We start from the raw sequence: 19,435 nt of genomic DNA, 5'->3' as shown, positions 1-19,435 counted from the left end.
TATGGCCGAGGGACAGGAGGGCAGGTTGTGAAGGTCGAGTCTGTTGCACAACACTACTAGTTGAATGACCAGTTGAACAGACACAGTGGGCCTCTGCTCTACTCTTTACTCTGCAGATAAAAACAGAATGGGATGTGACTTCATCGAGCAGCGTCAGATACTAATTCGTGCTCTCAGTGTTTAAGGTTCCAGTAGCAGCTGGTGCAAAGATGTGACTGTCATCTGGGCCCTCATGATTGACTATCCCTAGATGCCTGTATATGAGGCCTTCTGCATAACAAATTCCCATCTCCTTTGTGGATAAGTAAAGTTACTGGATTTGCAAAAGATTTAAGACATCAAAAATGTCAGGTAGGTGACTTTATTTAATATAAATGATCTAGATGTGTAAATGTATAAGATTGAATTGCACTCCTCATTTGTTGAGTACTGTTGAGGAGTAAAGGTGCTTCAGTCAGCTACAGTAGTTCCCTCTACACAGGTTATAAGTTTAATAAATAAAAGACTAGCTTCCCAAAATTGGCCCACAGTTGCAGCTCTGAACCTTTGGAACAGAACCGTTATGCTCTCTGGTCTCCCCCTCCGAGTTGTTAAATTATACAGAACCCAGTTTGACTTGAAATCAGAACAGACTGTGCCCCGTTACACTCTGCTCAAACAGCGTCCAACTGAAATTTAACACTACAGGCAGCCTAGGGAAGGCTGCCGACAAAAGGTTACATGCCTCTGCATCTGACTGCAGGCCAGGAAAATGAAACTCTGACACGCCTGTCAAGACCACACACCTAATGCTGCATATGAAACTCGTTTTACCCTTATGGTAAAACCATAATGGAAATAAATGCATTATAAGAACCATTAGTGGCGTTTTGTGTGAAAATGTCATTACATGTGTAACCCCAATGGCTCAGTCAGCACTGAAAGACCACTGGGCATCTTGTCTCAGGTTCAGGGTGTTTATGTGTCGGTACAGCTGGATGTGGTTGGTGGTGATGGTCGTAGGCTCCGGCTGAGCAATGGAGCAAGTGGAGCAAATGCCTCCCCATTATTCAATGACCCCACTTTTTGTCTTTTTAAAACTAAACTCATCGTCATACAGTCCCCGCAATCAGGTGATTATATTGAAGCAGCCTATATCAGTGATCGTTTTACTATTTTCAGCAACCGACAAAAACAAGCAATAAAAAAATCACACGTGTTGGACCCCGCTTTGAGTTGGTTCAGTCGAACCCGTCGCTGATCATTGGCCACAGCATGCTTTGGCTGTCAGTCCCCACGAGTCTGACTGTTTACAACGGTGAGAAACGTGCCGTTTAGCCTGACTGCGCTCATGCCTGAAAATAGAACATAGGAAAAGACAGGCTAGCGTATGTTGAATGAACCTGCTTGGCCCACTGACTCCAGCCAAACTTTAAATTAGCTAAAAGTAGAACTGTAATGTCGCAGAAATGCCGAACCGATTTGCGATCGGATAGGATTCGGCTGTGGAGATGGGACGTTAGCCAAGGAGCCGAATTCAAGAGTCAGCTCTTTTAAGTGTAACGTGACTATTCATATTTTGCATTAGCCCTGTTGATTTTATTGTTTGGGATGTAGTGGAGGGTAAACGTACATAAACGCAGTTTACCCACCTTTATTTCACCACTACATCCCCTCTGTGATGACTAACCCAGAATACTGTTTCCCAAACCTCTATTAGAGCACCACCCGCGTCCAGCATGTTTTCCATCCAACCCTGCTTCACCACAACTGGCTCAAATGGGATTTTATGTATGGAGGATATTTTTGGTCATAATTCAAATTAAAAGTCCAAATAGTAAATTAAAAGAGATCAAGTTAAAAGATTATTATTTTATTACACTACAAGGAATAATTAAACTTAAAAAGAAAAAGGAAATTGAAAAAGCAATTTTAAATGTAAAGTGACAATGAAAAAAGTGAAAAGTAAAATGCAAAAGCTTAAATTGGCAATGGAAATAAGAAAAGGTAAACATCAAACATGAAACTCAAAATGACAAACGGAAATGCTTAAATGGAAAAAACTAAATACATTTTTTTTTGGCATTTGACTCTTAGAGCTGTATGTAAATGAGGAGGCTGGAGGGAGGGGTTGAAACGGCTGGGCGCAGAGGCTCCTTATGAGCAGCAGGGGGAGCTCTGACTGCTAAAGAGCACCGTGAGTCCGTGCCCTGCCATCCACATTGGCTGCTAGCAATGGACGGGAGGAAGTCTGGTCATTTGGATTCAGCCCGTCTGATGTTGATTTGCACACTTCAAGGTGTCTGTGGGTAGCCATGGCAACAGCAGAGCCAGCAGAGGTGTAGTCAGAAAGACAAGCTGCTCGTCTCTTATTTCCACAACTTCCACAATGTCACCACTTATACTGTTACTGTAGATCTGTAGTTTTCATATTAGATCAAAATACTGTTACATGCTCTTATTATGCTATACGACATGCTCCTCGTACTATGACTACCTGACAGAGCTGAGGTGTGGTTGAGTGGTTTTTGACGGATGACTGATGAATGGGAGACTGAGGTTAGAGACCTGGTGTGGGAGCTTCCTCTTGCTGCAGTAGTTTATTGAAGAACACTCATTTTAACATTTTATAATCCTAAAATTAGAAGTGTAATGAAAAAACAGGATCGTTATGCCTATTTCCACTTTTATTCAAATACAAATCATTTTACTGCCTCAACAAATTAATAGATTATTTTACATAATCAGAACTGAATGACTGTAATAGTTAATATAAACCTGTGACTTGTGTTAACCTCATACACTGCACTGCTTCAACAGTCTAACCCTGTATTAAATCAGGCCTGTTACATTTTTAGACTAGAGTGTACTGGGTAATGTCTTTGACTTATACACTGTCGTGGAGCAAGCACCCAAGACCTTCACTCGCCTTTATACTTGTGTATGCAGTGAAGGGGCGAATAAACGCCATTTGGTACATGACCATGTTTCCCTGTTGCTGCGTACTTGGGTCTTATTCAATTCAATACTTGGAGATTATGATGCTGCTCAGATGACAACAAAATGTGCACGCTTTTCTAAATGAGGAGGGTTATATATTGTATTAAGATACTGAAATATGGCATAGTGGAAACAGTTAAACAGTCTCCTCTGTGGTTCCTCCTGTTTGACTTCAGGTGAGTGGCAACACAACACTGTACGACAGTGTTAGCTGTGGTTGTTTAGTCTTTCCACAGAAGACAGATTATGTTATGTTAGCGACCCAATGCCGCAGGACTAGCAGACCAGCTGACAGCAGCCAAGTTACCACGGCCAGTGATGCTAGCATCAAACCTAAACATATTACTGGTCCGTTATACATTAGGGACAACTGCACAAATAGTCTGGCCGAAGAATAAAGTGCAGTAGTCTATGCTATAAATCTTGTAATTAAATCTATCATTCCTTACAGTAGCTATATACTGCACTCGTAATGCTGTGACTTGTACAGTCTGAACCTGTTTCTAAATATATGTGTGTGTATATACATATATGTATATATATATATATATATATATATAACCGGCGGGACACCTGTCAACAGTTGAATCTACCATTCTTTATCAGTGCTCACCATATGTAACAAAGTGTAAGTTAGCTAACCACGAACAGTCAATTAAAACCTTCTGTCATTAACGTTAACGCCTTTGGGCCACACCTCCTCATTTACATACAGCCTGAAAAGCCAAATGACAAATATGGAAAATGGAAAAGATTAATTTTAAATGCCAGATGGACAATGGAAAAGATAAAATTTAAAATGCAAAATGATAAAGTGCATTAAATTGTTTTTCTATTTAAGCTTTTAATTTAAGTATTTCCATTTAAGCTTTTCCATTTCCCATTTTGAGTTTCCTATTTGATGTTTACCTTTTCTTATTTTCATTGCCATTGTCAATTTCATCTTTACAGTTTAAGCTGTCAGTTTGAGCATTTCCATTTAAGCTTTTGCATTTTACTTTTTACTTTTTTCATTGTCACTTTACAATTAAATTTGCTTTTTCAATTTCCTTTTTCTTTTTAAGTTTAGTTATGGCCGGATTATTCCTAGTAGTGTAATAAAATAATAATCTTTTAACTTGATCTCTTTTAATTTACTATTTGGACTTTTAACTTGAATTATGACCAAAAATATCCTCCATATTTCTGAGCCATGCAGCTACATTCAACAAAGTGAGGAACTCACACATCTCATAATGTTTCATTATTATTCATCTAACTGTAAGATTGAGTAGGGCCTATACACAATTATGATTATTTTATGTTTTGTAAATTATCCTCTGATGTTACCATAAGTCAGGTTAGGTGGTGTAGAAATGCAGGAAATTTCAGCGAGCAAGAAAGCATGTAGTTTACAACTCTTTTACAATGTGTTGTATAGTATAGTTTTGTTGAACAAATAAAGTAAACTTCTTCCATGAAATGAAGACATACTTATACAAGTGTGCATTCTGCATCTCTATGTAACATCTTGTTTTATCACATTAACTGCCATGAACCCATTTTCTGAATGTATGTGAAACAAAACAGAACAATCCTATGCAAAGGCTTTTACAGTGCTCATTAAAAATGGTGAACTGCAACATTTCTCCTTACAGGAGATACAAACACACAGACAAACGCATGAATGTGGTTGGTGGTTGGTGCTACACATTAGAATAGGAATACAATCAACACACTGAAGCACTCGCCATTTTACCTTAGCTGCACAATACTTCCTCAGAACACTAGTGCATGAGGCACAGCAGCTGGGAACCATACTCTGCATGCAGTCAATGCTGGGAACCAGCGGCAGTCATACCGGGGCTTCATCGTCATGGCAACAATAAATACGTGGTTAACATTGTGAAACGGTCGCAGTTGGGTTAGGTTTAGACACCAAAACAACTTGGTTAGGTTCAGGAAAAGATCACGGCTTTGGGTTAAAATGCCATCTGGGCATGCTGTTGCCACTGTTGCCACTGTTGCATGCTGAGGAAGGACATCTCCCCGAAATATCTGTGCATGAATGAACAATTTCACTGGAGTGCTGTCCTGCTCCTGATTTTTTTTTTTATCAAGATTCAGTTTAGCAAGATTTATTCAGAAAGAAAAAAAACATTAAGTACAAGATAGAGTTTAGACAGAGAAGAAAAGAAAAACTAGCAGATGAGGCAATGTTTACCTTTCAGTATTCATTTGCACAACAGAAATTTAGCAACAGTTATGAACTGGAAATGAAATGTTCAATGTTCAGAAGTTTGGGAACCACTGCGAAGACAAACACCTGTTTTCAGTGATCAGATGAAATAAATCTAGAAGTCTTGACTTAAAACATGTTATTTTTGAAGAGACAAGTGTCTGTGTGTACAATGATCCACTAGTAAAATACCGTACAGATGAACATTTTTTAGTGTCAATGTGATGATTTATGGGCAATTTCCTTGTAAGAATCCACATGGAGGGCTACAAAAGTCCAAGTTCCAACCTTAGAAGTTTTATTGTTTGTGAACCTTTTCTAAGGCTGGGGGAAGAATCCACGTTCACAGACATAACCTTGTATCTCCAGCTGGTAATGTTTATTTTGGAGCCTCGTGAGCTCACTGGTTAGTGACTTGAAATCTTTGAGGTTATGACATTGGACTGTAGATTCAGCCTTACTATTACTGACGTCACCTTCCGAAGAGACGAAGACCTGGAGCTGGTTGCACCAGCTGTTCCTAAGTTGAAACTTATTTCTAACATAAGTGTTTACTAAGTGGAGTTTTACGCATCACTAAATTAAAACGGGTTGCACCATACAAACTATTCAGACGTAGAGATTAGTTGTTACCAAATATTTACACCCACTAACTGTCAGGTGTAATGTTGTGTAGCGAACTGAACTACGGTGATGGACAAAAGTAACGTTAGCATGCTAATCTCAGAATCAGAATCAGAAATACTTTATTGATCCCCGAGGGGAAACTCTTTCGTTAGTACCGTACACGCCAGCACGTACTGTACTTTGAGATCCTCGAGGTCTTTTGTCTGTTCCAGAGACCCGGCTGAAAACTAAAGTGGACAGAGCGTTTGCAGTCAGGGCCCCGAGGCTCTGGAACAGCCTGCCTGAGGGAATCAGGTCAGCCGAGTCAGTGATCTCTTTTAAGTTCCTTCTTAAAACATACTTTTATCAGAGAGCCTTTCCTGAAGTTTTAATTTTCTTTAAACTGTCTTTTACTTACTTACAAAAATGTTTTTTCTTGTTTTTTATCTGTTTTCTTTTAAAACCAGATGGTTTTTACTAGCTCAGACATTTCTTAAGTTTTGATGGTGTAACCTGATTTAGTAAATCACTAGTTTGAAAGTAACTAGTAGTTTTAGGAACTTAGGAAGGACTTTATGTTCAAATTTAGTATGGATTTATGAATAGCTGGGACAGTCCAATCCCGATCAGTACACTTGTAATGACAAACTTCATCCAGTCCATCACAGCTGAGGTAGACAATGATATCAGTGCAGTATATCAGTCTAATCCTGTCCTTTGACCATTCTATAGCTGGTGAGGCCTTCGTCACTCTGGCCACCACAGACTCATACTGCATGGGAGCTACAGTGGTGGCTAGAAGTTTACAGCGTCACGGGACAACTCGCAGCATCGTCGTCATGGTTACACCAAACGTCTCAGAACAGTCAAGGTCGGTGATACATCCCTTTTCTTTAACATGTTCCAAGAGTGCTGTCTGTGCAGGATGCCTCTCTGCTCCAAAATTATTTTGTCCTGTTCAATTATTTGTCACAGCCTTGACCCTGCATTACGTTCTGATGCTGGTAAACAGCCCTTTAATGTGTATATTTCTGACACTGAAAATTCGGCATGTGCTTAAACTGAAGTGGATGCAAGTGCTGATATTAGCCCATAACTATTTAAATAAACTTTATAACTCACCAGGCTTTCTCTTAAGAATGTGTTTGATGAGGTCATCATGGTGGATGTGATGGACAGTGAGGACCATCTCCACCTGTCCATGCTGGGACGACCTGAGCTTGGCATCACCTTCACCAAGATCCACTGCTGGACTCTGACCCAGTACAGCAAATGTGTCTTCCTGGATGCTGACACACTTGTGAGTCTATATTCAGTTTTATTTATATAGCGCCGATTCATAACAGAAGTTATCTCAAGCACTTTTCCTATAGAGCAGGTCTAGACCATACTCTTTATAGTATTATTTACAGAGACCCAACAAATTCCAAAAAAGTTAGTATCATGGAGTAATGGGATAAGAATGCATAAAGATGGACAGGGAGAGGAAGAGAGAGGTGCATCATGGGAAGTCTCCTGGCAGTGTAGGCCTATAGCAGCATAACTAAGGGATGCCTGTTAATAAGGAAATGCAATAGTCCAACCTAGAAGTAACAAATGCATGCACTAGTTTTTCGGCATCATTTTGAGACAGGATATGCCTGATTTCTGCAAAGTTGCGTAGATGAAAGAAGGCAGTCCTTGAAGTTTGTTTCATGTGGGAGTTAAAGGACAAATCCTGATCAACGATAACTCCGAGGTTCCTTACGGTGCTGCTGGAGGCCAGGGCAATGCCATCTAGAGTATCTAGAGAGACATATCTATTAACCTGAAGAAATACAAACTAATAAAAACCAAATCTATCTGCATGATAGAAACCACTGGAGGGAAAACAAAATATGTTTTGTTTTGTTTCTCTGTAAGTCGGGTCAACTGAGCCTTTAAAACAGTGACTATCTGTCTCTTGGCAGTTGCAACCTAAAAATGTTTGTATCAGCCTTCAAAATTCATTCACCTGCTCTAACACACACATATGCTCACACCCACATATCCACCGGTCCAGCTTTCAGATTAACCTGTTAGACCTGTGATGGCCTTGTGCTCTCTCAGGTTCTGTGTAACGTGGACGAGCTGTTTGAGAGAGACGAGCTGTCAGCAGCTCCTGATCCCGGCTGGCCCGACTGCTTCAACTCTGGCGTGTTTGTCTTCATGCCATCCCTCCACACCCACACCAGCCTCCTGGATCATGCCCTGCAGCATGGCAGCTTTGATGGTAAATACATGACTACATGTCTGGGTTCCGATTGATCGGAACAATCAGAGAATACTCTGTGCTCTGAAAACTGGCAACTCAACTGAATACATTCATAGAAAAATAAAAGAAGAGGCAAGAGAATATCTTTTTTCATCACTTATTATTCTATCTAAAGTGAATGAAAGTGGTCCATTGTTCAGTGCAGACATTTATTCTGGCAGTGTATAATACCCGAAAATCTATGAATATTGATGAGTAATTAACATATTATTTTTCATAGGCTCTTAATTTTGCAATTTTGCCTCTGTCAACATGGTGTGTTTTGTCAGTAAACTATACAACCGATGAAGGGTAGAGTCATGTCTTGTCACCTCAAAAAAAAAAAGAATTTGACAGTAAGTGCATGAAAGTTCTGCATTCAACTTTATATCAATCTATCTACTGTCTATAGCTTTTGACTTTACTTAAAGTCTTTTAACGTTGTTATTATTTTTTCTTCTTCTTCTTCTTCTTCTTCTTATTATTCTGTTATTTGGTTGACAAGAATCTAACAATTGTATTGCACTTCTTATTGGGCTTAAACACAGTTCAGGATAATTATTGTTTTTCAAACCCATACCCACTCATTTGTCCAAATGTTCCACCAATGAAAACAGGTTCACACACCATACTTTCAGTTTGTTTTGTTGATTTGATTTCACTATGCTAGAAGCAAGCTTTGAGCAAAATAACAATAAATCCTGATAGAATGATTTGTGATCCTTTATTGGCAGAACATATAGACATATCTGTGTGGATAAAAACAGTGAACAGCTCCTTTAAGAATAGAATGGAATAATAGAATTATTTATGCATGCTAATATATATATATATATATATATATATATAAAACTTCATCCTTCACCCTCCGTGGGTGGTCTCATCCTTTCGAGATCGGGTCCTCTACCAGAGGCCTGGGAGCTTGAGGGTTCTGCGCAGTATCTTTGCTGTTCCTAGTACTGCACTCTTCTGGACTGGGATGTCTGGTGTTCTTCCAGGGATCTGCTGTAGCCACTCCTCCAGTTTGGGGGTCACTGCCCCGAGTGCTCCGATGACCACGGGCACCACTGTTGCCTTCACCTTCCAGGCCTTCTCCAGCTCTTCTCTGAGCCCTTGGTACTTCTCTAGTTTCTCATGTTCCTTTCTGATGTTGCCATCACTTGGTATTGCCACGTCAACCACAACGGCTTTCCTCTGCTATTTGTCAACCACCACGATGTCAGGCTGGTTCGCCATTACCATTCTGTCAGTCTGAATCTGGAAGTCCCACAGGATCTTGGCTCGGTCATTCTCTACCATCTTTGGAGGTGTTTCCCACTTTGACCTCGGGGTTTCCAGTCCATACTCCATGCAGATGTTCCTGTACACTATGCCAGCTACTTGCTTATGGCGCTCCATGTATGCTTTTCCTGCCAGCATCTTACACCCTGCAGTTATGTGCTCGATTGTCTCAGGGGCCTCTTTGCACAGCCTACACCTTGGGTCTTGTCTGGTGTGCTAGATCTGGGCCTCTATTGCTCTGGTGCTCAGGGCCTGCTCCTGTGCAGCCATGATGAGTGCCTCTGTGCTGTCCTTCAGTCCGGCCCGCTCTAGCCATTGGTAGGATTTCTTGATATCAGCCACGTCAGTTATGTTCCGGTGGTACATCCCATGTAGGGGTTTGTCCTCCCACGATGGTACCTCCTCCAGCACCTCTTCCTCTGTTCCCCATTGCCTGAGACATTCACTGAGCACGTCATCTGTTGGGGCCTTATCTTTGATGTACTTGTGGATCTTGGATGTTTCATCCTGGATAGTGGCTCTCATGCTCACTAGTCCACGGCCGCCTTCCTTAGGCCGCCGAATGTGAATTTGACACAGCATTCTAGTGAGGCTGACAGACGAAGAAGAAGAACAAAATGAAGACTTTGGAGTGGCCTAGTCAAAGTCCTGACCTGAATCCTATTGAGATGCTGTGGCATGACCTTAAAAAGGCAGTTCATGCTGAAAAACTTTCAATGTGGCTGAATTACAACAATTCTGCAAAGATGAGTGGGCCAAAATTCCTCCACAGCGCTGTTAGTTAAAAGACTCATTGCAAGTTATCGCAAACACTTGATTGCAGTTGTTGCTGCTAAGGGTGGCCCAACCAGTTATTAGAATTAGGGGGCAATCACTTTTTCACACAGGGCCATGTAGGTTTGGATTTTGTTTTCCCTTAATAATAACAACCTCCATTTAAAAACTGCATTTTGTGTTTACTTGTGTTATCTTTGTTTGTATCTTTCTTGTTATCTAACATTTAAGTGTGACAAACATGCAAAAAAGAAATCAGGAAGGGGGCAAACACTTTTGCACACCACTGTATATCTCTATCTATCTATATATCTCTATACCTATATATAATCATTTTTACTCTCATATACTATATTGGTTGCTGTCAGGAGGGGACCAGGGCCTGTTGAACTCTTTCTTCAGCAGCTGGCCAGTGGAAGACATCAGTAAACACCTGCCATTTGTCTACAACCTCAGTGCCAGCTCCGTCTACAGCTACCTCCCTGCTTTCCAACAGTGAGTGTTTCTGCACTGCCATGGCTGTGTCCCATTGTACTCTCTAATCTGTTTATGCACTTTTGTGGATTAGAGTTAACCACATTTTTGACAATTTGATTCCAAGACAAATTTCCCGACAGGGACAATAAAGTATATCGTATCGTACTCACCAAAGTAATTGCTAATTTCCATCCATGCATGGCATATCTGTATACAAAATACATATATAATACGTTACATTATAGTAATAGATAGAATGATTTCAGCTGGACCACACCAAGTAAGTAAAATCAAATCAATCATTTGATTTTCTATTAAGATTACAATGGTGGAAAGAGTAACAGAACATGTGGAATCTATTAAAAAATGTATATCTAATAAGCAACTGAAAGGCAAAACTTACAGGCGATAGTCAGGTTGAATATTTACTTAAATGAACACGATATATCATATATATGTCAGGGGCCTGTAAAGTTTGAGGAAACCTGTCCTATAGGAAAATGTTCATACTCTGCACCGTGGCTCTTTTTTAATACCATCGTCTACTACTGAACTGTTAGATTGATCCACTGCAAAAACATGCTGGAGTTATCATTTTGTTCCTGCAGGTTTGGCCACAATGCAAAGATCGTCCATTTCGTAGGAGCATTGAAACCCTGGAGCTCCAGCAGCCAGAGGGATGACAGCCGCTCACACACCATGGAACAGTTTGTGTCTCTGTGGTGGAAGGAATACCTCAGTTTTACAACATCATCTCTACCAGAGACACCGTCCAGTCAAGACTGGGAGAAACCACAACCGGTACGAACATCTATGTGATCTAAAATCTTTATCTCCTCTCTCTGGTTGGTTGCACAGTCAGCCAGGTAGGAGCATAATATATTGCTTAAAAGCAGGCCACCTCAAAGAACTGTCGGTTCAGTGCTCAGACCCTCTTAAACACAACCACACTGTTTACATGCTACACGAGTCAGGGAATGAAAGTTTATGAATAAAATAAAAGACCTTTGATTCAGGTCTGTTCATGTTCTGTACTTTGCTCATATTTTGATTTATTTTTTTATCTACAAGCTCATGTGGCACGAATGATAAAATAGTCTCACACAACTTAACTAAAGCTACAATATCATTAATAATGACTAGTATTGTTGTTAATTGTTAATATGTGCTTAGGATTTTGATAGTTTACACTGTGATCTAAAGACAGGAACAAAGCAACATTCTCATGCACAACTTAACTGCTACATAACTGGCACTGGAGCTTAATGTGAGTCATAGTAGGAAAAGAACAACAGGGGTACTAATAACATAACAAAGCCATGACAGTAAGCCAGCATACATAATACCAGGGTTGTGGAAAAGGCCCACAAGAATGGAATGCAGCCATAATTCATGTTATTAGTAACAACTGTGTTTTTTCTACTATGATATGTCAAAATATCTGCTGTGAAAAAGGTCTATTAGTCTGCAAATTGCTCAGTTGACAGTGGAGATAGCTCTGTTGTCATCAATGTGAACTCCAGACCAAAACCTCTCACAGCATTCACTAGGGAGAGGTCAAAGGTCGTTGACCAGGAGTCAGTCGATGGCCATAGGCACATCAAGGAGGACATTCACATTAACATCATCTCCCTCCATATAGCAGCCACCTGTTATCATATGACCAATGATCCATACTGAGGTCATGTGATGACAACTGAACCCTCTCTATAACAACTGAGCAAACTCCATCTGCTAATGAAGACTGTGCGATGCAGTTAAGAGCTAGAAAGTGGACCTTGAGGTTCATTATTTATTATGTGTGTTGAACTGTATGGGGTTATACTGACAGGTATTTCTATTATTTTGTCCACCTCATTCAAATCAATGGCTAAATAACAGAAACACCTCTCTGTAAAATGTGATACAGTTCAACAGCACCACAAACTAGACCCTCCAAAATGATCATGCAGTTGAATCAACACCTTTCTAAAAAAAAAAAAAAAAGAAGTTTAAACTAAAACTGAACATTGAAACCTTCATGAAGGGGGGATTTATTGTAACACTTGTATTAGACTGCATTAGTTTTAGCTAACTGTGCCTAATAAACTGGCAACTGAGTGTATTGGAAAAGTTACTTGAGTTAGTTTAGTTGTGTTGAGTTTATAAGCAGTTGTTAAGGAATTTCCTTGAAAGAACTCAATTTAAAGGAAAATGCTGGCGTAATTCTATATTTTTTATGTCTCGATACTTGGCACTCTGTGGCACTCATCCTCAAATACCTTTGATTCCTACTGAAGACATGAATCTTTAAAAACAGCTCACAAATATAGTTTCATTTAAAAAAAGGCCCAGTGATTTCCCAAAACAGCTGGTCACTGTAGTTTTTAACAAACATTACTCAAATAGGAGGAAATTGTGCATCTGTTGGGGATTATTTTCAGCAGTGGATTAATCCACATTTGGTGCTCTAGTGGGCAGCAGGATGGTGTGTGTGGGCGTGAGTCAAAATAAACTATTTTCCATTTCCCTTTTCCCTACTTTTCCAATTAAAAGAAGATTTTTGTTGAAACAGTGATTGATTTGTATTAGTCCTTATTTTCCCAAGTTGGTCAATCCCTCCAGTAATAGAATTGCCACATATAGTGGAGGATGTGGGCATATTGCCTGGAGCAGTCCAGAGAGAGACATCCCCATGTAGGACAAAAGCTTTAGAGTTTTGTGTGTCCCTCCTAGGCAGATGGAGAAACCTAGGCTAGAGACTAAATTACCCCGGACCAGGAAGGATTTCTGTTTTTACTCCATTTCCCTTTTCTCTACTTTTCAAAATTAAAGGAAGATTTTTGTTGAAACTGTGATTGATTTGTATCATTCCTTATTTTCCCAAGTTGGTCAATCCCTCCCCACTAAACCAAGTAAATGAATTAATTATTCGGTTATTATTGGAAACTTTTTTCTCCATGTTAAATTGTATGTTTGCCTGTCGATAAATTTTACATTTTTGCATGTTCAGCTGACCTACTCTGCTTTGACTAAAAGACTCTCAGGGTTACACTAGAAATGAAATAGCATTAATAAACTGGAAGGGTACCAAATCGCCATCATCCTCTAGTACCATGGTACATAGTAATTTCCAGGAACCTACCTATGAATATACAGTAGATTGTAGAGAAGTGTGGGACCTGTAAAATAAAGTGTCACTGATAATTTCACTGTAATGCCCAGTTAGAAATGTTCATAGGTAATTGTTTGAATGTAACTGGTGAGTCCTATATATTGGTTCTGATTTTAATTGTAGTGTTCAGCAGTGTCACTCAATGTTAATGTGCAGGAAGTCAACCATGTGCCATGTTTGGCGGTTGCTCTGCAGGTTTTCATTCCAAACACTCCAGCAGCACATTTCACTGATGACTTCCCCTCTTTAGTTGAAGGTTTGTTATCAGTCACATAAGCTGCTGCAGAGTTTGGCTGGAACATAAACATGCAGACTGGCAGCCAAGTGCAACACATGGCCTGGTGTTGGTTGACGTCCCAACACTCAACATCCTCCCTTCTTTTGCAGATCCAAGAACAAGATGCCAAGATGCCATTTAGAGAAACCTTGGACAGCTCTGATTCACTGCTCGCACATTTTTCACCCCCTTCTAAGAGGCTTCATTCACCATCCGAACCAAAGACGGTAAGCTGGGACACCATGATATTGATCTGTTGACCTTTATTGTATCACTTCTTTTGTGTCACTGTTGGATATTATGTTATGGCCATTGTGTCTTTATGTGTGAGTGTGTGCGTGTATGTTTAAGCATAGTACCTCAGCCATACATAATTGCTACATAAATGTCTATATAAGTAAATAAAAAGACACTTTTTGAAACTATAACACCTATAAGTCCAAAGTTCTAATCCTTAAAGCTGCACCAATCAATATTTATGTATTAACACTGGGTCAATTCACAACGTGTTGCTCGTAGTCCCAAACTCAGAGAATTATCACCAACTTTGCAGTTCCCCTCAGCTCTGCGGAGCCTCTTTTAGCAGGAGTTGGTGGAGACCAAACCAGAGCTTTAATGGAGAGTGAATATTGGACTTCTATTCATCCGGTGGACACAAACACAACTCCAAATGAATGCTTATGTTGCTCTATGTCTGCTGGATGCGTAAATAGGCAACTGTTTCACCACACATTCACCGCTGTTATGTGGTCATAGCTTATTGCGCTCTCCCCAAGTGACAAAAAAAATCAACTAATGCTGCATTAAAGGCCCTGCACACCTATGGTACACCCACTCAGGTGATTTCACTTATTCTGACCTCTTTAGACCTCTTTTCAGGTCTGTGTGGGTGTGTACAGACTGTTTGACTCACATGTCTCGAATTCTTTTAGCTTTGTTGCACCTGTTAGGGTGGGACAAATGACATCTTTATCATTCTTATTAGTTTAAGGAATTTAGTGGGATCACATATGTCCCAGCGTAGTTCTGCCCACCTTCAATCTCAGCAGAGCCAAAATATCTGCAAGCACCTGTGGGGGTGTGCAGGGCCTTTACAGTTTATATTTTTGGTGGAGATGGTGGGTGTATTTGGGTCCCAGAGTTCAATTACAAATGACACATGTATAGACTTCGGAATTGTTGGGTCTCTGTCAGAAATGCAGAGGAATATATGTTATAAACAAACCATGAGTTATGCGGGCTCATTATATCACAATGTTTAACAGTAACAAATAAGACTCAACAGCTGTGCTTCTCAAAAAATCAATAGCTCAGGTGGTAGAGCGGGTTGGCCATTAATCTTAAGGTGGTCGTGGACAAAACTGTCTTCCAAATGAATGTAATGTCATATATGCCACTGGCTTTTGTCTCCTGCATCATGTCCAGCACATGTATGCATCGTTTCTTTTGAATTACTTAGCAGATTAATTGATAATGAAGGTAATAAATAGTTGCAGCCCTATACCCGTGCTGGTCATTTTCTCCAGCCATAAATACTACCAAAATGAGGTTATATATGCAGACAATATTGAGCATTATAACATTGTAACAGTTAAACATTTTGGGACGTATGCTTGTTTCTCATTAAATCCACACTCAGATGACCATTACAGAAATCTTTCTGGAAATGTTAGCCTAGCTTAACACAAAGGCTGGAAGAAGGGGGAAACTGCTAGCTCCATCAAAAGATAAAGCTCTTAAAGGTCCAGTGTGGAGGACTTAGTGGCATCTAGTGGTGAAATTGCAGTTTGCAACCATTTGAATACTGCTCGCCTCACCCTCCCCTTCCAAGCGTGTAGTAAAAACAGCCCTATCCAGAGCCAGGGTTTGGTTTGTCTGTTCTGGGCTACTGTAGAAACATGGCGGTGCAACATGGTGGCCTCCGTGGAAGGGGACCCGCTCCCTCTGTAGATATAAAGGGCTCATTCTAAGGTAACGAAAACACAACGATTCTTATTTCTGCCAACAGCTCCTCCTAAATGTTACACACTGGACCTTTAAAACAACTCCTTTAAACGGTTCATTTAAAGTCACACATATTCTGTGAAGTAAGTAGTCATTAGAAATATTTGCTAATCAATCCATTAATTAGCTTAATGAATGACCTTATTAGCATAGCCACTTGTGTTTATAATATATCATGGGGATTATTGTGGTGGTTTATTAGGCAGCTCAAGTGCCTCTTGTTAGTTCCAGTAGATGAGACTGTTAATTTATGAGTATTTCTGCTTGACTGCATTTGACTTCAGCAGAAAAAAAAAGAAGGCAGGGACACAGAGCCAGCCTATTATCTGCCGCAAGCCTCTGAGCTTCTCATTGCATTTCTGTCATTTGTTTAATTTATTTCAACTTGATGCATTGTTTATACAAGCTTGTAAGATTAGCCTGAACTGACACACACCCTCCAGTATGACAACACCCATGAACATACATCAACAGTGATACCTAGCACTCCACAGTGAGAACGAAGTTGTATTTGAACCTCACTCTGCTACTGTATGATGTTGTATCATGTTGCTCTTACATTAGTGTACAGTATATACTGTAGTGCATTGATGAGTGACATGACTATGGTGTCTGTAGTGTTCCCACACAGATAACACACCTTTGGAGGAAGATTCAAGAACATCATCTGAGAGGACAGAGATCCAGGACCCACCTTTTGAAGAAGAGGGCAGCGATGGCGCCTCAGACACTGCTACACATCCTGTACGTGAACCTTCCCTTTCTGACTTCTGTACCACCCTCATTCCCATATTGGCCAAAATATAAGACAGAATGGTTTAAAGATACACTCACTTATTTGTTACGGTATGTGATAATGTCCCCATAATTCCAGTTGCTCACTATTGATATCTTGAAATTCATTTGTGCTTTGAGCTTTAAAGTGGGAAAAGTAATTCCAGGTGTCCAGCGTTCCAGGAGTAAAAGTTTGGTTCATTTATTAATAGACAACGTTAGATGACTGACTGTTGGAGCACTTCAATGCTTGGATGAAAAAAACGGCGACTTCCACAGTGCATTTCTGTATGAAAACTTCCAATTCTAGACCTTAATATTTTGTTTCATGCACCTCTAACGACTAGTGGAAGCTAAAGATTACCCTGTTTAGAAAACTGGTAGCAGTCTGCAGCTCAAATTGATTCATTTTCAAATGAATTCATCAACAATGGTGCCACGCTTTGGTCCCAACAGCAATGGTAAAGTGTCTAAATTTGCAACAGTTCTGATTTGCACCTCTGACTGGCTTGTTCACATAGCGACAGTGGTTGAGGCCAGTGGTGGAAGAAGTATTGATCTTTTACTTAAAGTAAACTTAAAGTAAAAGTAACAATGTAAAAATACCCTATTACGAGTAAAAGTATCCATCATGCGAAATGGCCCCATTCAGAGTGATGTAATACAGTGGTGTGTTACGATACCAGCTGTATTACTGCTGAATTTGCATTTTTATATTTGTTGTCTGTATTTTGCGGCATGGCTGAGGAGGTAGATCGGAAGGTTGCTGGGATTTGTTGGGTCTCTGTGAATAATATAAAGAGAACGGTCTAGACCTGCTCTAGAGGGAAAATGCAATGAGATAACTAAGTCGGTGCTATATAAATAAAATTGAATTGGTTTGATTCCCGGCTCCTGCAGACAGTGTCGAAGTGTCCTTGAGCAAGACACTGACACTGAACCCCTGACCGCTGCTGATGAGCACCTTGCATGGCAGCCATCAGTGTGTGAATGTGTGTGTGAATGGGTGAATTTTGGCATGTGTTGAAAAGCACTTTAAGTGGTCAGTAGACTAGAATAGCGCTATGCAAATTTACCATTTACCATTATTGTAGACACCAGCAGGCGACAGCGCAGATGATCATTCATGCTGACTCACAATTTTGCTTTGCGTTCTACCTAAACGTGTTTCAGTTAACACTCCTGTGTACATCCATCCCCACAACTGTACTGTACTTGGTTTCAAAACATCAGCGGTGAGTTGGGAACATATCTGGGGGCACATTAAACCAGGTAGGGTTATTTTTAAAGTACTCAGGGTCAGATCCCATCTGTTCCAAACTGCCTTTCACATAATGCATATTGAGCATGGAAGAGAGATGATACTGAATGTAATACCAATAAGGCACATGTTAGTTGAAAGTGTTCATAAGATTAGCATAATAATGAATATAGAATAATGACAATCTACCAATTCTGAAATTTTATATGCTCAACTGCACATTCGGAGAGCTTGAAACTAGAACCTAAAATTCAGCCTGAATAGAAAGTCTGATGTTTCTTGTGATAAATTCCCTTTGAAGACTGTTTTGTTATTCTCCCTCTTCATCATGGCAGAGGGCTGCAGACACAGAGACAGAGAGGCTGGAGCATCGCAGGCTGTGGGAGGCCGGGCAGGCTGACTACCTGGGCAGAGACGCCTTCCAAAACATCCAGAGGATGCTGGACCGCTTCCTGGATTAACAGATCACACACAGGAACAACTCTGTTACCCAAACTGACTTGTGTCCTTTATTTGATTTTAGTCAGTTTAGTCTGAACCCACTGGTTCTAGGCTGGCATTTCAGGATTTGACTGATGTGTTTTACAGGCAGACAAAAATACATATTCGTGTATCTGTAAGTCCCTATGTGTTAGTGATGGGAATTCCGGCTCTTCGAAGGGAGCCGGATCTTATGGCTCCGTTTCTTTCCGAGAGCCGGCTCTTTGGGCTCCCAAACCGCTCTTCATTTAGTACCACTGCTGCTGGTGGCTGTCTCAGTTACATTCTTATTTGTTGCAAGAAATAAATATGGAAGATTCTTCATCTGCAATACAATTAAATATTGTGTCATATTGATGGTTAAAAAGTGGGAAATGTCAAGAATAACTATCCTAGTTATGTAACAAAAATAACAGCCTACTAATGAAATAGTATGGTTAATAAAGAATTACACAACTCTATACAGACAATTCAATTTAATTTGTATGAAATGAAACAAAAAATATTTCTGCTCTGTTCAAAAGTGTAATTTGTTCGTTGTCATGTATTTCTTTTTCCACGGCGAGGGGGGGGGGGCGGCTCCCATCGTTCACATAAAGGAGCCGACTTGTTCGCAGCCGCCACATCACTACTATGTGCAGGACTTCTGACACCTAGTGGTAGCATCAAGACACTGGAGCTGAGAGTGATGTATACCACTCCCACCCACCCTCATGGGCACACTGAGACTGACCTGGGCACTGAAACCAACACAATTTTTTACCAGGATTGTTTTATTTTTCTACAAACAAAAACCTATATGATCAATATAACCCCAGAGAAATTGTACGCATAGGGGCTGTGCCGCTGTCAATAACTAGGACCTGAGTTGAGTATCA

The 19,435-nt window shown here is 40.3% G+C and overlaps 1 protein-coding gene across 4 annotated transcripts; it reads left to right on the top strand.

Moving 5' to 3' along the window:
* The first annotated feature begins 105 nt into the window (after nucleotides 1-105).
* Nucleotides 106-19,017, top strand: gyg2 (glycogenin 2). Of its 4 annotated transcripts, none has more exons than XM_044187951.1 (10): nucleotides 106-351; nucleotides 6,037-6,118; nucleotides 6,536-6,674; nucleotides 6,942-7,103; nucleotides 7,892-8,054; nucleotides 10,499-10,625; nucleotides 11,216-11,408; nucleotides 14,149-14,265; nucleotides 16,661-16,786; nucleotides 18,413-18,963. In XM_044187951.1, exons 4-10 carry the CDS (start codon nucleotides 6,963-6,965, stop codon nucleotides 18,536-18,538), a joined length of 993 nt encoding a protein of 330 aa, XP_044043886.1. In that variant the 5' UTR covers nucleotides 106-351; nucleotides 6,037-6,118; nucleotides 6,536-6,674; nucleotides 6,942-6,962; the 3' UTR covers nucleotides 18,539-18,963. The 4 variants fall into 4 exon arrangements, with proteins under 4 accessions (XP_044043886.1, XP_044043884.1, XP_044043885.1 ...); XM_044187949.1 differs by having other exon boundaries at nucleotides 6,929-7,103; XM_044187950.1 differs by having other exon boundaries at nucleotides 6,037-6,127; nucleotides 6,929-7,103.
* The last annotated feature ends 418 nt before the right edge of the window (nucleotides 19,018-19,435 follow it).

This window comes from Siniperca chuatsi, linkage group LG24, assembly GCF_020085105.1.
Source record: "Siniperca chuatsi isolate FFG_IHB_CAS linkage group LG24, ASM2008510v1, whole genome shotgun sequence".
NCBI lineage: Eukaryota > Metazoa > Chordata > Actinopteri > Centrarchiformes > Sinipercidae > Siniperca > Siniperca chuatsi.
The sequence above is the reverse complement of the archived record's forward strand: the minus strand, read 5'-3'. Positions and strand labels throughout refer to the sequence as shown.